We start from the raw sequence: 20,219 nt of genomic DNA on the forward strand, positions 1-20,219 counted from the left end.
CTGCCAACTGTCAAAAAAAAGAGAGAGACGGAGTCTCACTCTGTCACCCAGGCTTGAGTGCAGTGCAGTGATCATAGTTCACTGTATCCTCAAACTCCTGGGTTCAAGCTTTTTCCTGCCTCAGCCTCCCAAGTAGCTGGGACTACAGGCATGCCAACACACCTGACCAGTTTAAGTTTTTTGTTGGTTTCTAACTGGTTTCTAACTCTTGGCCTCCCAAAGTTCTGGAATTACAGGTATATGGCATTGTACTCTGCCCTGTAGTTTATTTCTAACTTCAATATGAATTAAGATAGTTATCCATAGGTGTGAGATTTTCATGAGAATTGTCCATTAATATTTATTCTTTCTTGTCTAACAATATCAATCCCCAGTTTTAGATGGCTATATGGCCACTTAATTAGTGATTACATTTCCTAACCTGCCTTACATATTGGTATAATCGTGTGACTAAATTCTGGCCAGGATGTGAACAGAAATGTTTTCTGGCACTTCTGGGTTGTGCGTCTCTGGCTTTTTCCTCTACCCATTGGCTAAAGTTGCCTTGTCTAATCCAAGGATGGAAGTCACATGTTAAGGAGAGTTGAAGCAACAAACATGCTCTGTGCTTGTTCGCTGGGCCATAATCTGCATCATTATTTTAGAAAGAAAGAATCTCATACCTTGTCTAATAGATTGTATTTTGAGATATTTTTGTCACAGACTTAACCTATATCCTACTTAATATCTAATACTAATGCCTAATATTAATACAAGATTGAATTGTGTAACACATGGAAGTACCTAGTTCAGGGCCTAGGATATAGTAGCTACTCAATAAATTGGTGTTGAATTTGAATGTAACAACTTAAACATTTATTGCATGGCAAAAGCACGCAAATTATGCAGTAAGAATGATTCAGGAGTCCAAAAGGAATAGAATGTAGTTTCCCCATTAGCACAGGAACATGTGTTCTAGTGGGGGAACTAGATTCTTTATTCCTTCTTCTTCTCTCCCTTCAGAAGAATAGCATTATCAGCATTATCAATGGAAGTCAGGTCATTGCTGCAGGTGGTAAAAACAGTGGGGTTTTCTAAAAGGCCCTCAGTACTGTCTCCCACTCCCCTAAGTTTGAGGTGCTCCCCACAAAGCAACAACATCCCCAGTTTGGGTCCCACCATTTAAAAATAACGTCTTGCTCTCATTAATTTCTGTGTAGCATATTATCAAATTGTTTTGACACATAGTTTGGAGCTTATATTTGAGCTTTACCTGCCATTTATGTCTTGTGGAGGATTGGTTTATCAAACTGATGTGGAATGTCACATGTTAAAAATAGATGGAGACCCTAAGCCGGGCGTGGTGGCACACACCTATAGTCCCAGCTACTTGGGAGGCTGAGGCAGGAGAATGGCTTGAACCTGGGAGGTGGAAGTTTCAGTGAGCCAAGATCACACCACTGCACTCCAGCCTGGGCGACAGAGTGAGACTCTGTCTTAAAAAAACACAACAAAACAAAAAACAGATGGGTTCTATTTTAAAGGGGTGAAAGAAGGACTAGATCTAGGAGGTGAGTGATCAGTAACCACAGGTATAAAGGTGATTGGTAGAAATTCTGAGAAACACAGGCACAGGCACTCACTTTTTTCTTGAGGGAAAACTTGAAGAACTTATACAAAGCTGGACCACATATAGCAAGAGAGCCAGCTGCCTACTCCAGCCTGAAGAGTGAGCCCACCCTGGTCCTCCATTCCCCAGGAAGACACACAGCAGTCAATGCTTCTCCCTGATCACAGTGAAGGCTCCATTAGGTCAGCGATTCGAAACTTAAGCTGCATGTTAGAATCTTAGAATCACCTGGGGGGCTTTTAAAAATTCTGATGCTGGCCAGGCACGGTGGCTCATGCCTGTAATCCCAGCACTTTGGCAAGTCAAGGCGGGTGGATCACGAGGTCAGGAGATCGAGACCATCCTGGCTAACATGGTGAAACCCTGTCTCTACTTAAAATACAAAAAATTAGCTGGGCATGGTGGCATGTGCCTGTAGTCCCAGCTACTCAGGAGGCTGAGGCAGGAGAATAGCTTGAACCCTGGAGGCAGAGGTTGCAGTGAGCTGAGATTGTACCACTGCACTCCAGCCTGGGTGACAGAGCAAGACTCCATCTCAAAAAAAAAAAAAAACAAAAAACAAAAAAACAAAACAAAACAAAACAAAAAAACTTCTGATGCCCTGCCAATTAACTTCTGGGTTAAGACCGAGGCATCAAGCATCAGGCATCAGACCTAGCTTTCAAAGCTTCCAAAATGATTCCAGCATGCAGCCAAATTCAAGACCTCTGTGTTCGATCTTTCAAGCCATGTTTTCCAGGTTCCTCCCAACAGGTCTGGAGACACTGGCTACTGGTTCATCTGATCTCCAGGTGCAAGTAACCAGCACAATTCAACCTCAGTATCTTCCTAGAGTTTACTGAGGGACTGGGTGACTCGAAGATGCATTTCTCATGTGCACTATTTCTTTGCAGGAGCAGGCATCAGACCAGGCTGCTGCAAACAATTGTTCAGGTTGTGCACAGCACAAGAATGCTTAGCAAAGGGGATAAAGGGATGAAATGACTGCTTAAACTGTGCTCACCAATCTGTCACCCTGGCCTTGGACTTGGTGCAGTTAGAGGGGGAAGAGTAACTATTTCTAATTCTCCCCAGTGAGCTGAAGTGGCCCTTTGTGCTAATAGTGGCCCTGGTTCAGGCCTGCTTAAGGTAGAGGCAAAGTGAAATTCGAGGACCACGTGCATCAGAATTACTAAGGAGCTTATTTAAATGTATATTCCTGCGTCTTCACTCCAGATCGAATGAGTCATATCTCTGAAGATACAGTCTAGAAATATGTGTATTTAACAATCTCCCAAGTGGTTTCCATCAAGCTGAAGTTTGGTGGCCACTGACCGAAGGTATGGAATGGTCTTTCAATAAAAATAACAAACTGAACATCTCCTACATGCCAAGCCCGTGCCACCATTCAAGGATATGAGAGTATCCTTTCCTCAAGTATTCTGGTCTAATAGAAAACAGACAAAAGCTGTGGGTCCCAGGAGGAGCCCAAACTATGACCTCTGCTGGAGTTCAGATATCTGGCATATTCAGAGAACCAGTTAGCAGATCCAAAAATCCCTACAGGAGGGACTGAAGCTCCTCTGAGAAGAATAGTCATCCCGGAGAAATAGGAGCCAGGCACCACAAGCCTGATCCACTAACAAAGTCTCCATTGTCAGAAAGGATGAGTGATTTGGGGGACAGACTAGTATCTGATATGTGTTTGTTTGCCTGTGGGCCAAGGCCCTGCTACCCAACCTCTGTGGTCATATATCTGAGCCCCATGGAAAGCTAGGGGACTGTACATGAAAACTGACCTTTTTCCCTATCTCCCCTATAAATTATTTCAGCAGAAGGAATATGATTTTGGGACCCCACTATCTGAGGGTGCACATCACAAGGGGAGGCATTTTTTGCCACTGCTCACAATAACATCTCATAGCTTTGGCACCTCCTGTGCTGCTCATCAGCTGCAGGAGGAGACTCTGGTGCCTGGTGGACACAGTTGTGCCCAGGGAAGTGCCTGTAATGCCCATTGGACAGGGTATTGTCTGGCAGAGGCTGGGGCAGTAAAGGAGAGACCACCTGCAGACAGAGGTGGTGACTAGCTAGATTCATCTATGAACACATATGAGACACCCCCAGGGAATGTCCACAGATACTTGGGCAGTGTTTGAGGGGCTAGGATCATGTATTAATAACATTAGTGGGTAAAAGGAGGCAAGTGGAAAGAGCTCCCCCCGGAATGGGTGACAGACTTGCTTTCTCTCCATTTGTCATCACTTTTACAGCAAGAAATTGGTGCCTAATCAGGATGACTTCTAATTTGTAGCCCAGACTGCACATTCTAAAGACACTGAGACACCCTGAGGCGTGGGCACCAGGATGGATGGGGCATTGGGAGGGAAGGAGCAGAGCCCTGGAGTTCCTGAGGGGAGAGGTGTGAGTGATTTCCTTTGCCTAGTTTGGAAGGTCTAGAGCATTCTGGCTCCAGGCTGCCTTTCCACCCTCATCTCGTGTCCATCTTGCCCTCATTCCCTCTGCTCTGGCCATACTGAATTTCTCTTAGTTTATCTCACGGCACCACTCTTCTGTCCTTTAAATGTGCGGTTTCAGATGCGTGACATGTTTATTCTCTCCTTTTTACCTGGCCAACTTCGAATCTTTCAGATTTTAGCTAAGATATTACTCAGGGGAACGTTTCTGGATTTGCCAGTTTGGTGTACAGGACATTCAATGCTGTCCATAAACTCAGATGTGGAGAAAATGTAACTCTTTGGGGTGATGGAAATGGAATCTCAATTTCAATTTGGGTTCTTCTCATAACTTGGGCTAAGGTCAAAATTCCAGGTGTCTGCTCATCAGTCATCTGTGTGTCCAGGAATCTATCAACTGAGATGTCCATATCATTAAGTCAGGGCTCTCTTAGCTGCTTCAGTGCCAAATTTGGGGCACTAGGGTCTTTGCTAGGCCCTCTATAATCCCATGTGCCTAGAGTCAGCACCACCAGCACACAGTCATTTTCTTCCTTTTTTCTCCTGCTTCCCTTCTGGAAGAAGCCTTTTCCAATTCAGGGACAAGTTTCTTTCATCTCAAACTTGGATCCTCCAGCAATCCTCCTGCCTCCATCTCTCACAGTGCTGGGATTACAGGTGTGGGCCCCATGCCTGGCCATTTCTCTTAACCCAAATCCCTATTCTCCTCAGTGGTTACTGACTTCTTGCCAAAACTTTGTATGAGTTTCATAAATACAGAAAGGTTGAAATAATAATAAAATGAACATTCTTATACACTCTACTGAATTCGAAAATCTTTAAAAATTTATCACCGTCTTTTTTTCACCTCTCAGTACTAAAGCCTGTCTTTTAAAGAGAAAGACATTCACCTACAAAACCACAATACTGTGGTTGCATCTAACAGAACTGTTGATAGCTCCGTAAAATTATTTAATATCTTATTCATATTCATTTCCCCAAAATGTTTTATTCCAAGAATGTTTGTTATGCTTCAGAACAAAAACCAGGATCCAATTTAGAGTCACACATTGCATTTGATGTTTATGTCCTTCCAGTTTATTTACATCTAGAATAATCCCTCCACCATTTTATATTGTTATTGTTGCTTCATGACATTGAATTTTTGAAGGATTCATGTCCGTTATCCTAAAGAATTTAGGCTTTTGAAAACAAAAGCCAGAGAACTCTGCCCCCAGACTTTCCCTGGGGCAAGAAGTATAACCTACCTGTCTGGTTTTTCGAGGACTGAGAGTTTTCCCTGGCCATGGGACTTTCAATGTCAACATCAAGAAAGTCCTGGGCAAGCCAAGATGAATTGGTCACCCTAGAGGCAAGGAGGTATAGAATTGGATATTTGCTTGAATCGTTGCAAGGCATAGAGTGAAACATTTTTTAAAATGAATAATCCAATATTATGCAGCCACACTTGGTTAATAGGTAGGTTTATAATATCCTGTGGTTATACTCTTGCAATATGCATCATATTTTTTACTCTGTTTGACGTCTGAATTTCCCAATAGGTAGTAAACTCCACGAAGGCAGAGACATGTATATCTTTCTCATTACTCTAATCTCATTGTATCCCCATAGTTCTGGTACATGTCAAGTATTTATTTACTTATTTATTTATTTATTTTTGAGATGGAGTCTCGCTCTGTCATCCAGGCTGGAGTGCAGTGGTGTGATCTTGGCTTACTGCAACCTCTGCCTCCAGGTTCAAGTGATTCTCCTGCCTCAGTCTCCCAAGTTGCTGGGACTACAGGCGTGCGCCACCACGCCTGGGTAATTTTTGTATTTTTAGTAGAGATGGGGTTTCACCATGTTGGCCAGGATGGTCTCCATCTCTTGATCTCATGATCCACCCACTTCAGACTCCCCAGGTGCTGGGATTACAGGTGTGAGCGACCACGTCCGGCCACTAAGACATGTTGAAATAGTAAGGCTGCAGCCTACTGGTAATTTCCATACCCCTGTTCACTGGGTATTATTAGGTTAGGTTCCTGCATAGAAATCTTAACAAGCATTCTGTGCAACTGTCCTGGCCTTACAGATGAGACTCCAGAAGTTTAAATCATCTTCAAGATCAAATTAAGACCTTAACTTCTAAGTCCTCAGGGTCTTCATGCAGTGAGGGGATACAGATAAGGATAGAAAAATATCTGGGAATCTGGAGATACTTAATCCATTGGCTAAGCAGCACTGGACCATATACCAAGGTCCTAAGGAAATCAATCACACCTTAAGAAAATTTAATTAAACTGGACAGAAATTAACATAATAATTTCATTCAGTCCTTGCCTTATTCTCCAGATTTGAATCCCCCAGGGTCATTAAATGATTGGACAAGGAGAGGTTAGGGTTGGGAAGTTGAAATAAGGTGTAATTCTGAACCTGGCCTGAACTCCAGATCGACTCAAGGCCAAGTCTGGCCTTTGGAAAGTCTTTGGGGTTAAAGATTTGGTAATGGACTTATTGTAGCATTGGGTACCTGATTATAGAGAATTCAGGTGGAGGCTGATCGGAATGGAATCCTGAAGGCTGAGTGCCCAAGGCTATCAAGGTCCAAGCAGCAGACAGCACATCTCAATGCCTGCTCTCTCATTCCATGCACCCTCTTTGGAAGAAGGTCCAGTTGAGACCCATGCTGAGTCATGTAGGCCCGCCTTTGTGACAGCAATCCTCATATCAGACACTCTCCGGAGAAAGAGGTGATACTTCACCATGAATATCAAAAGAATGATAGACAAGAGCATAGAGAACAAAAGAACTTCCTGTGAAGAAGTTTTGAAATGCATCATGAGATTTGTTTCTTTCTTCTGTGCATCCACAGAGTATTTTTCGTGTTCTTCACATCAGGGTGAAGAAGACATCAAAGTACTGGCCAGGAGATGATGGGAATGGCCATTTTTGGAGCAATTACTGTGTATTCGGCCTATGACCTCATTTAACCCTTGCAGCAGTTCCAAGTCACAATGATCCCAGTGAGGTATTGTTAGAAAACTGAGGCTCAGCAAAATTAAGTAACCAGCTAAAGGTTATACGGCTGGGATATGAAAGCGCATAAAGATTTATCCTCACACTGTCAGATTCCAAATCTATGCTGTTCCCACCATCCCACCCTGCACTCTTCTGAAGATGCCATGGCGTAACAGTCCTAAACAGTCTCAGAAGTGGGGGCATTATTAAATCCAGGTGAAAAAGACAATATTGCTGGAGTGCTATATGAAAGGCACTGGAAAGACTTTTGCTCCCTAATTTTCTCTACCATATCTACCACAATGCCTGCAATCTTGGCACGCATTTCTTTGAGATGAGTATTGGGGTCCTGCCTCTGAGAGCCATTCAAAGTGGACTAGTCTGATCTAGAGGTTGTGGGGTGAGGTGCTCTGTACTCCTCTCTGTCATCTCTATTTTGACACATCCCAGATACTCCCGCAGCTCCATTTCTGGGTATTAGCTGTGAAGTTGAGAGCAGAGTGTTTTTCCTTCTCTTTGGCTTGATTGTCTTTCACCCTTGGGGGAAAGGGAGGGGGTGCTAATGGCTTGGAGGGTGGCCAGACTATTCCATTTTGCAATCTCCAGCCACAGCTGCTAAAGAAAACTTATATTGTGTTTTCATTCTGTGGGGAAAACATGTTTTGTTTTGTATTCTTGTGTAACCATGAAACTTCTGGGGTAACCTTAGCTAAAACTTCCTTCCAGTGTCGTATTTGGGCTCAATGATATAGAGAAATTTTCACCTTGAAATGTAAGCTATGACAGTGTAACAAGTTATCATGACATGTGCTTGGATGCACACCCAGTAGGGAGCCATCCAGTTCTTACAACTCAGGACCTCTAAACTAAAACCACTTACCCTTATGTTACATCACACTGTCCCTTATAAATGGTCAGGGCCCAGAAAATGATATTTGGGTGCTCAGAATTGGGGAAACACTGTGAGGGCTTCAATGCTTTCAACTGGTGGCTCTCGAACTTGAGCATGCATCAGAATCACCCAAAGGGATTGTCGAAACTCAGATTTCTGGCTCCCATCCCCAGAGTTTCTGACTCAGTAGGTCTAGGGTAGAGCCTGAGAATTTGCATTTCTAACAAGTTCCTGGGTGATGCTGATGCAGCTGGTCTGGGGACAGTAAGAATCTCAGCTTTAAACTTTTTTAAAACTTGGGTCAACCCAAATGTGGAATTGAATACAATACAAGGAGAGGCAAAAACTATATACAGTGACAAGCTTCAGTTTCATGCTTTGTTTTGTTTTTCTAAATAGGTAAGAGCTGATGCTAAGATGAGATGACTCCATCTAATCATTGTCGCTGGGAGTTCAGGTTGGTATAAACATTTTAGAAAACAAATTGGTAGTAAATAAATATTTGTAGGCATTGATTACACTTCTAGGTATCTCTAAGAAAATAATCAGAAATATGCATGAAGATTAAGGTACAGGGATGTCTATTGCAGCTTTACATAAAATGATAGATACTTAGAAATCACATGAATATCCAATAGTTTATCAATTATAATAGTATCTCTACAGTGGAGTGTTATGCCACCATTAAAGTAATTGGAGAAAAAAATTTAATGATAAGAAGAAATGTTTATGATAAATTATTGTAATATGTGGAAAGCTCAGGTCAAAGAGCTACATGTATCATTTATCAACTACATAATACATATATACTTCTACAAACAGCATACTAACTAAGGAAACACACTGACATGTTAACAGTGATGATTTCTGGATAGTATTATATTGGTTGTTAACAGTGATGATTTCTGGATAGTATTATATTGGTTCTAAGATGCCATTTACTTCTTCCCTGCCTAATCTTCTAAAATAATCTATCCCACTCGAAGCCTCCCCTCTTCATAATATCCTCTTCTGGAAGGAGCTCTTAGGTTGACATATTTAAACCAAATGATCCCACCCTTTCAGTGGTAGGCGATTGGCTGTATGGACATGTGACCCAAGGTGAACCTACTAGTGAGCGTCTATCACTTTACTGCTAAACCCAGAAACTAGGGCTAGATAGCTGTGGGATGTACATATATTGAAGTAGGGCTGGTGGGCATTTTAGGCTGTGTGCAAGCAGAGGGGGCTACTACAGGTCTGCTGTTTTATTATAGATTACTGTTAGTACAATACAGGCCCAGGAGCTAAGCAGCACACACTTGCAGGAGCCCACCCACACAGGCACAAATCCTTCTTAAAAAGCAGGCAATGGGGAGAGGTTGTAAATATTAAACTGTAATACTCTTGTCCCTGTTATGCTTCCAGTATTCTCCCTTTTTGCCTTGAGCTAATGAGAATGGGTTTCTCTTCTTTGCAATTGAGTCCTAAATTAACAGGTGATTTTTATTTGCTTATTTGTATGTGTTTGTTTTTTTAAAATCAATTTCCCACACTGAGTTTACTAGATTTTATTAACAGAAAAATATTAAAATTAAAATCATGAGCTGTAGCTAAAAAAAAAATTATTTAGTGAAAGTTTCCTATTTGCTCACTAGCCCCTACATCCAGACCCTTTTATTTCTGACACTCCGAGCTTCAGAAACTGAGAGGTTTTCTTTGGTTTCTTTCAGTTTGGTACAAAATCCAGAGGACAATTTAAGTTTGGAATGTGTCCAAGCAAAATTCTTTTTCTGTACTGAGCTAAGAGGATTCCAACAGCAAAGACCGATGCAGAATAAAAGATATAGAGCATGGTTTTCTCCATCGATTTATAAACATGAAGATTGGAATGGATGAGTCATCAGCAAATTGAATTGGGAGGGATTGCTGCAGAGCAGCCCACACTTTGTCATAAAAATTCTGCTGCAGTATCACACTAGCTCAACTGTGGTTTACCATTTTTAGAAACATGAGCAAATGCACTATAGTTGGTTACCACTTTTTTGTGACACTTGAGGTTCATGTGAAGTTGTATCAATCCCAAAGAGTGATACACTTCAAGACAGGACCATTTGGCATAAGCAGTAGGTAATTTCTTTTTTGAGATGGAGTTTTGCTCTTGTTGCCCAGACTGGAGTGCAATAACGTGTAATTAATCTCGGCTCACCGAAACCTCTGCCTCCCAGGTTCAAGTGATTCTCCTGCCTCAGCCTCCCGAGTAGCTGGGATTACAGGCATGTGCCACCATGCATGGCTAATTTTGTATTTTTAGTGGAGACGGTTTCTCCATGTTGGTCAGGCTGGTCTCAAACTCCTGACTTCAGGTGATTTTCCCGCCTCGGCCTCCCAGAGTGCTGGGATTACAGGTGTGAGCCACCACGTCCGGCCAGCAGTAAGTAATTCTTAACCCTTTCAAGGTCATCATCTCAATTTCTTCCCCACTGGGAATCAAATTGTAACTGAAAAATGATTGCAACTTGTTTTAAGAAAGATATGCTGTAAGATATTTGAGGGCAGAGACGGATTCTGCCATGCTTAGTTTTATCTCTGGTTTGTTGAATGACTGAAAAAACATTCATATTGATGCTAAGAGATGAGCCTAGGGAATAAGTGCTTGGGAAGTAACTTTCCAAAGGGTCCATTTCTGGGACTGGATTTAGAAGCTTGAGATGATGTCGAAGATAAAGTTGTGATACACTTTAGTGTTTCCAAAAGTATGTGTTCTAAAAGGATGAGATAATTGTCAAGAAGGAAAAATTGCTGACATTTTTCAAAAAGAGGAAATTGAGACCAGAGAAGTTCCATAGGCAGCATCTCAGAAAGCTCCATATCCACCGAGGAGAGTGATTTGCATGTTCAGCCATGGAGACCCTAGAGAGAAAGAGGACCTTTTCTCCAAGAGATTCTAAGACTTGTGAGAGAACCGACTCTGGCTCCAAATGTCTTATAAACTTGACATAACTTTTTTTTTGAGACCAAGTCTCACTCTGTCACCTAGGCTGGAGTGTTGTGGTGCGATCTCGGCTCACTGCAACCTCTGCCTCCTGGATTCAAGCAATTCTCTGCCTCAGCCTCCCAAGTAGCTGGGATTACAGGTGCCCACCACCAGGCCCAGCTCATTTTTGTACTTTTAGTAGAGACGGGGTTTCACCATCTTGGCCAGGCTGGTCTTGAATTCCTGACCTCAAGTGATCCACCCACCTTGGCCTCCCAAGGTGTTAGGATTACAGGTGTTAGCCACCGTGCCCGGCCAACTTGACATAACTTTTAAAGATGGATTGCCAAGATGAGGTAAGTCTACACTTTCAGTTGACGTAATTTTGTGTAACAATTATGTTCTGCTATTCCCTCACTGAACTAAAACATCATATATGGTCAAAATACTAACTAAAGCTGTTATACAAGAATAAAAAACTGAGGGTCATGGTGAGGAGGGAACATGAAGATAGTGATTGCCTTTTCCTTAGGGAGTCTTTACCACTAGTGTATCAGGTAGTGCTTGCTGCATGACGAACAGCCCTACAATTTAATGGCCTAAAACACAACCACTAATTCATCTCACAGTTGCATGGGCTGACTGGGTAGCTCTTCTGTCTGGGCATGCTTGGCGGATTTACTGGACTTTCTCATCCTTCTCTGGTCAGCTGGCATGTTGGAGGCAGCCAGATGATCTAGAATGACTTCCCTCATGTGTCTGACAGTCAGAGGGCTCTTTGCAAGGGACCAGCTGCTTCTCCACATGGAGTATCATCCACAGTGGGCTAGCTTGAACTCAGTCACATGGTAGTCCTAGAGTTCCAAACACAGCAAGAGGATAAGCCACTTTTAAGGCCTCAGTTTATATTACCTTTGCTAATGTCCTATTGGCAAAAGTAAGTCACATGACCAAACCAAAGTCAAGAAGTGGAGAAATCGATTTTACCTCTTGATGGGAGTGGAAGAATTTTTGGCTGTTTTTACAATCTACTGCAACTAGGTGGTAAGGTTAGTAAAGAAATAAACCAATAGGTACATGGAACTGTAGAAAAGGATTGAGATGTCAAGGATACAGTCCTTGACTGTAGAAACTCTACATTTCCTGGGTGTTGTTAGCAAACCAGTCTGTGAATGTCATTTAGTCCAGCTAGGGAACCTTCTGTTTGGGGATTTCCCTGGGTTATGTTATCTCAGAGCCCAACATAACTTTTGAGACTCTGATCAGAACTGCAAACACCATCTTGAAACAATCCTGGAAGTGTTCTAGATGTCTGGGATCCTTCTGTTCTGACGCTAATCAGGGAGGGATATCTGCAAACCCATCCCTGCTGGTTCAGGTGAGAAAGAGGATCTACCTTTTCTTCTCAAAGACAAGGATTAAGAGCCAAGAGGTACAAAGGGCAGGTGGGTGGGCAGCAATGATAGAGTAGGCTAGTTATTTGAACTGGGGTCAGGAAAAGGAAGGATGTAAATAGTAAGCCTGCTCCAAGAGGGAAGCAATCAAATTAATAATTTGATAATAAGCTGGAGACTATGACCTGGAGAAAAGGTTAGGGAACATTTAAAGGGCAAGTGGAAGAAGTTTGACAGTTTCTTGAAGCGGTTTGCGTTTTTTGGTTTTTAGATGACAAGCTAGAGAAAATTCTAATCTCAGTTCTGCCACTAATCAGTTATGTGAGTATGGACAAATTGCCTCAGTTAATTCTCTCATTGACAAAACGAGGCATTTTAACTGGAAGATTTTTCTAGCTATAACACCTTCTGGGAATCTAGAAAAAGAAGAAAAGGACTGACATATATATGAAAGGAATAAGTCTACATTAGGAGGAATCCCCTTCAGAAAGCATTGGAACAAGTACCGAGGAAGATTTTCAATCTCTAAAGCTTTAAAAACATGATAGATCCCTATAATTCTTCAGCAAACATTAACTGAATGACATGCTAGGCATTGTAGACAGAGCAGTCAGCGAACAACAACAGCAGCATGCCCCTGTGGCGCTTACAGGATCGCTTGAGTTTGATCAAATGGTTCTAGACAATTTCACTAAGTAAGAGTTGCAAGCACATCCAGCTTCATTTTGCAGGCAGGGATTATACCAGATAACTTCTCTGATCTTCAGTTTCTTCATCTACAAAATAAAAAGTGTGAACTAGATCATCCCTAAAGTTCCATTCAGCTCCAAAATTCCAATTCGGCTGCCCAGCAGTTCTTAGGTGCTTTAGCTCAGCAACTCCATCTAGTGTTTCTGTGAAATGAACTTAGAAAACATCCAGTGTACTAACTATTCACTAAAATGAGAGACCACTAAAGAGACTGGACGTAACTGAAGGCCGGCCTCAGAATCAGGATATATGGGCAAGGGGTTGATGGGTTATACGTCATATTTAACATAATGTTTACAATGTGTCAGGTGCTGTTCTAAGTGGTTAGCATACATTTCATTCTCACAACAAACCTATGATCGAGGAACTAAAAACATCCCTACTTTACAGATGAGGGAACGGCCCAGAAAGTCATAGTACCCTGCCTAGCAATTGGCAGAACTAGAATGGAAGCCTAGGTAGTGGGTTACAAAGTCCATCTTCCTGGTCAGTATCCTTTCCTGCCTCTAGCTAAGAGTTGTGGAACACTTACCATGTGCCCGGCAGTGTTCTAAGGTTTTTCCTATTGTAACTCGTTTAATCCTCTCAACAGAAATATGATGTAGGTACTAAAATCACAATTTTGCATGGGAGTAGACTCAGGCCCAGAGAGATAATGTAATTTATCTAAGTACACGATAGCTGATAAGTGTCTTGGAGCCTAGATTGGAACTTCAGTATTCAGCCAGGGTGAAGGAAGCATCCAGGCTGTTGCCATGTCCCAAGAATTTTTTTCTCCCACTTTCCTAAATGTAACCAATCATGATTCTTGGTACATAAAGGGAAGATGCAAGCAGCAAGTGCTAGACAGTTTTTTTTTCTTTTTTTTAGCATATTATCTGCAGAGCCAACTCTTAAATATTCAGAAGTTAATTCAATTAATGGATAAGACAGGCTTGGGTGCATTTTCTTGGTCTCTCCTGCTTCTCATTTTCGGATTAGTTTTGCCAGGTAAATAATGAAGACTTTAAGTGCCACAGGAGGTTTAAAAATTCTCCTTTAGGGGATCCTACATGATGGTTTCAAGGATCACTTTCATGTAAATGCCTTTGAAGGCTGCATCTCTATGGCTAACTACTCTAATTGCCTGAGAAACACATCTGCTTTCCTGTTTCATTATCTTCTGAAACTCAACATTCAGTATTCATTTAGCAAATACTTGTAAACACTTACTATGTAGGAAGAACATTTTGAAACCACTTAGACCCTTAGAACAGTGCTTGGCACAGTTAACTACTGTCTTTACCTTCAGGTTGTGCAAAGTCCAGTGGGGGAGATTAATAAACAGTCTCTTACAACACAAGGTGATAAATGCCGTGATGGGCTATGCATGACATGCTTTGGTAGTCTGCAGTGACATTTCATCCAGTCTTCAGAGAAGGTAAGGGTAGGGTCAGGGTAAGTTTCTCAGGCAACTCATTTCTAAAATTGAAGTCAGCACCTTTCTCCCCAGACTGGCTCCTTCTTGCGTCTACTAGCAGTACTGCCAGTTCTTGTTACCCACGCTTGAAAACTCATTGTTTACTCTTTCCTTGTTCACAAATCCATAAAGTAACCACCATGTCCAGTCAATTCTTCCTTTTCTATCTTCTCCTTTTTTTTTTTTTTTTCCTTTCCTCACTCTAGGTCAATCTTTTACCGTGTCAAGCCAGGACTATTGCAAAGGCATGTCACCTCTAACAAATTTAATCCATTCCAAGTCTTCCTGCACTATGCTCCAGATTCATTTGCCTGACATACTTTCCTGCCTCCAAATCTGAAAAGTTCATTCAGTGCCCAAAGGTTAAAGGCCATTCCTCTTGTTCTGGCAACATTCTGCTTGTCGGTCTGAATCTTTCAGAACTCCCTTGTAAATCTTCAGTCTAATGATGCCACCCCTCTTCTCACTCATCCTTTGCTTTTTAAGCATCCGTGTCTCTATTGACTTTTTCTGTGCCTTCAGTTCTTTCTGTTGGTTTTTAAAGCGTATTTATATCCTCCCTCTCCTTAAAGGACCATTACAATTTCACCTATTTTGTGAAGCCTACCTTAAGAAACTACAGATTTTATTGCTTGAACTAGTCATTTGGCAAAATAATAAGTGTATTGCTTTTTCTTTAACATGTTTTATAAAGGTATAATTTATGTACAACTATTAATACAATTCATGTGTTAATGTAACCCTTATCATATTGGGGTATAAAACATTCCATCTGCCCTAAACATTTCCTTGCATTCCAGGAATGTCTCCCTGCCCTAGTCCCAAGCAACCACTGATGGTTTCCTTTCTGTCACTATAGATTTGTTTTTTTCTTTTCTAGAATTTTATACAAATAGAAATATAGAATGTGTACTTTTATTTGTGCCTGGATTTTTTTCGCTCAGCATAATGCTTTCAAAATTCATCCAGGTTGTTTTGCATATGTTTGTTTTATTTCTAAGAGATCATTATTTGGTTATACTTCAATTTCCTTATCCACTCACCTGTTGATGGACATTTGAGTTTTCAGACTTCGGCTCTTATGAGCATTTGTGTAAAAGTCTTTGTGTGGATATGTATTTTCTCTTGGGAAAGTACCCAGGAGTGAAATTGTTTGGTTGAATGATATGGGTATGTTACCTTCATGAAAGTTTGCCACATTGTTTTCCAAAGTGCTTGTAGTATTTTTATATTACTACCAGCAATGTAGGAGAGTTCCAGTTGCTATTGCTCTCCAACACTTTGTTATTTTAAATTCTTTGCATTTTCCATATTGTAAATGAAACTGGTTTTTTATCTCACTTTCCAACTGTTCATTGCTAGCATATAGAAATAAAGTTGATTTTTGCACATTTGGTTTGCTAAACTCACTTATTGGTTCTAGTAGCTTTTTAATAGATTTCTTAGGAGGTTCTACATACATAATCATATCATCTCTAAAAAAAGGACAACTTTATTTCCTCCTTTTAAACATCTATGCATTTTGTTTTCCCATCTTTCTTCCTTTCTGCCTTCTTTCCTTTTTTTCCCCTTGCCTTTATTGCACCGACTAGGATCTTCAGTATGATGTTGAATAAAAGTGTTGAAGAATGGACATCCTCACCTTTTTCTTGATGTAGGGATAAAGCTTGCAAGGGAACATTAACTATGGATATTAGTGGCGTATATTTATGGCTGCTATTAGGTGAAGAAAGTAAATTCCTTTCTATTCTTAGTTTGTTGGTAGGTTTTATCATGAATAGATGTTGACTTTTGTCAAATGTTTTTTAAATCTAGTAAGATGAAGGTGACATGATTTTTCTCTTTCATTCTCTTAATATGGTGAATTACATTGATTGGTTGTTGAATGTGAAACCGACCTTGTGTGGCTGAGCTAAACTCCACTTAGATGTGATATATTATTTCTATAATATATTGCAGGATGTGTTTGCTAATAGTTTGTTAAGATACACATATAACTTCACAAGGGATGTTGGTTTATAATTTCTTTTCTTGCAATGCCTTTGCCTAGTTTTGGTAGGTTAATGCTGAACTCATGAGATGGAAAGTGTTCTCTAGTCCTTTTCTCTTGGAAGAGCTTGTATAAGGTTGGTATTCTTTCTTATGTTATTTGATAGAATTTAAAAGTGAAGTCTTCTGGGCCTAGAGTTTTCCTTGTGGAAAGGATTATAATTACAAATTCAATTCTTTTAACAGATACAGGCACTTCAGACTTTCTGTTTCTCCCTGTGCCAGTTTCAATAGCTTGTCTGCTTTAGTTCTAGAATTTCCATTTGGTTCCTTTTTTAGTTTCCATTTCTCTGTTGAGATTCCTCCTATCTCTTCATTGTGATTACATTTTCCTCTTGGAATATATTTATAATAACTGCTTTAAAGTTCTTGCCTACCAATTCCAACTTCTGGTCATCTTGGGGTTGGTTTCTATTGATTCCTTTCTGTCTTGATATTAGGTCACACTTCCTAATTTCTTCACACGACTAGTAATTTTATATCTTATACTGGACATTTTGGATGATAAATTGTTATCTTCTTCCTAAACACTTGAATTTTGTTGTAACAGCCGGTTAACTTGGCTGGACTCAAACTCCAAACTCTATTTCCACTGTGACGCTAAGACTTGCACCTGTTGTTTTATGCTGGGCCCCCAGAGGTCACAACACAGGCATAGCTCATGATTAGTCAGAGATTTGGGTGAAGTTTATAAGAGATTTGGGGCCTCCTCCCCTCTGGGTTTCCTCTTTTCCATGACTTGCCCCATCACTTTTCACTCTGGCAGCACTGAATTCCTACTTCTGATTCCTCAGGCCAATAAGACTGCAACTTTCCAGCAGTCCCACAGAGGAATATTTTTGACTGAATAAGATTTACGTTCACATACTCTTGACATGTCCCTCTTCTCTCACCTGAAGTCCAATGATTTTTCATGTGTTTCCAAGTAAGTTTAAGAAATAAATACTGGCAGATAATTAAACCAGTCATAAGAACACATTTAAAATAGAATTTAAGCCCAGAATAAAAATTCCTGATTGTAGCCTCTGACACTGTAACGTGGTCTGGTCCTATATACCACTCCAACTTCATCTCTTACCATTCTTTGCCTATTTCATTATCTCTAGCCACCCTAGTCTTCTTACTGTTCCTCAAGCACAACAGAGCAACTGCTATTCCTATCACCTGGAATTCTCTTCCCTCAGATCATTGCATGGTCACTCCTTCTGATATTCAGGTCTCTGATCATATACACTCTCCTTGGAGAGGTCTTTTCTGATTACCCTATCAAAAACAGCTCAACAAACCTCTCCCCCCACCTCAATTAACATCTTCTACTTTATCTTCTTCAAAGCACCAATCACTATCTGAAATTATTCATTCGTTTTCTTGTTAATTGTCTGGCTCCCTCACTAAAAGGTAAGCACCAAGAGGCCAGAATCTTTGTCTTAATCACCAATGTATCCTTAGTGAACAGTTGTCCGGCATAGAGTATATGTTTGATAAATACTTATGAATAAATAAATGAAGAATGAGATGGGAGGTACTAAGGTAAATCTAAATTTTCCCCCCACTAAACTGATCTAGCAACAAAATAAATTAAAAATATTTGTGTGGAAGAACATACCATGCTCATGGATAGGAAGAATCAATATCGTGAAAATGGCCATACTGCCCAAGGTTATTTATAGATTCAATGCCATCCCCATCAAGCTGCCAATGAGTTTCTTCACAGAATTGGAAAAAACTGCTTTAAAGTTCATATGGAACCAAAAAAGAGCCCGCATTGCCAAGACAATCCTAAGTCGAAAGAACAAAGCTGGAGGCATCACACTACCTGACTTCAAACTATACTACAAGGCTACGGTAACCAAAACAGCATGGTACTGGTACCAAAACAGAGATATAGACCAATGGAACAGAACAGAGTCCTCAGAAATAATTCCACACATCTACAGCCATCTGATCTTTGACAAACCTGAGAGAAACAAGAAATGGGGAAAGGATTCCCTATTTAATAAATGGTGCTGGGAAAATTGGCTAGCCATAAGTAGAAAGCTGAAATCGGATCCTTTCCTTACTCCTTATACGAAAATTAATTCAAGATGGATTAGAGACTTAAATGTTAGACCTAATACCATAAAAACCCTAGAAGAAAACCTAGGTGGTACCATTCAGGACATAGGCATGGGCAAGGACTTCATGTCTAAAACACCAAAAGCAACGGCAGCAAAAGCCAAAATTGACAAATGGGATCTCATGAAACTAAAGAGCTTCTGCACAGCAAAAGAAACTACCATCAGAGTGAACAGGCAACCTACAGAATGGGAGAAAATTTTTGCAATCTACTCATCTGACAAAAGGCTAATATCCAGAACCTACAAAGAACTCAAACAAATTTACAAGAAAAAAACAAACAGCCCCATCAAACAGTGGGCAAAGGATATGAACAGACATTTCTCAAAAGAAGACATTCATACAGCCAACAGACACATGAAAAAATGCTCATCATCACTGGCCATCAGAGAAATGCAAATCAAAACCACAATGAGATACCATCTCACACCAGTTAGAATGGCAGTCATTCAAAAGTCAGGAAACAACAGGTGCTGGAGAGGATGTGGAGAAATAGGAACACTTTTACACTGTTGGTGGGATTGTAAACTAGTTCAACCATTATGGAAAACAGTATGGCAATTCCTCAAGGATCTAGAACTAGATGTACCATATGATCCAGCCATCCCACTACTGGGTATATACCCAAAGGATTATAAATCATGCTGCTGTAAAGACACATGCACACGTATGTTTATTGCGGCACTATTCACAATAGCAAAGACTTGGAATCAACCCAAATGTCCATCTGTGACAGACTGCATTAAGAAAATGTGGCACATATACACCATGGAATATTATGCAGCCATAAAAAAGGATGAGTTTGCGTCCTTTGCAGGGACATGGATGCAGCTGGAAACCATCATTCTTAGCAAACTATCACAAGAACACAAAACCAAACATCGCATGTTCTCACTCATAGGTGGGAACTGAACAATGAGGTCACTTGGACTCGGGAAGGGGAACATCACACATCGGGGCCTATCATGGGGAGGGGGGAGGGGGGAGGGTTTGCATTGGGAGTTATACCTGATATAAATGACGAATTGATGGGTGCTGACGAGTTGATGGGTGCAGCACACCAACATGGCACAAGTATACATATGTAACAAACCTGCACGTTATGCACATGTACCCTAGAACTTAAAGTATAATAATATATATATATATATATTTGTGCAAAAATCAAGCAGTATAATATAAACTATGAGTTCCTTATATGTCATTTAAAATAAAGCCAGTATTTCCTTTTACTGTGTAGGGCAGTGAAACATTATGCAATAAATTATGAAATCATGTAAATCAACAAATCAAGTATAAATACTCAATTGGTAGAAGAAGGAAACTAAGTGAAGAGTGAAAAAACAGTGTTGACATGGCTGTCAAAACTGTTTAACATGTAGAAATGAAGTAGATTCATGGCAGTGAAATTTGGGGACAAATGGGCATGTAACTTCATTATGGTTTGAATTAAGGAGATAGGTTATTTCAAAGCTCAAAGGGTACTTATTGATGGCATTTAGCTTCAGAAGATTTATGTGATTCATTTTAAAACATAATGCT

General features: G+C 40.6%; 1 protein-coding gene across 1 annotated transcript in view; it reads left to right on the forward strand.

Annotated features, from left to right (window-relative positions):
- LRRC49 (leucine rich repeat containing 49) overlaps positions 1-20,219 on the forward strand; it is a 204,209-nt gene that overhangs the window by 7,180 nt on the left and 176,810 nt on the right. Inside the window, exon 2 of the mRNA XM_023220694.1 lies at positions 10,950-11,266. Coding sequence (XP_023076462.1) covers positions 11,249-11,266 — 18 coding nt within the window. The 5' untranslated portion in view covers positions 10,950-11,248. The remainder of the gene's footprint in view (positions 1-10,949; positions 11,267-20,219) is intronic.

Source organism: Piliocolobus tephrosceles, chromosome 6, assembly GCF_002776525.5.
Source record: "Piliocolobus tephrosceles isolate RC106 chromosome 6, ASM277652v3, whole genome shotgun sequence".
NCBI lineage: Eukaryota > Metazoa > Chordata > Mammalia > Primates > Cercopithecidae > Piliocolobus > Piliocolobus tephrosceles.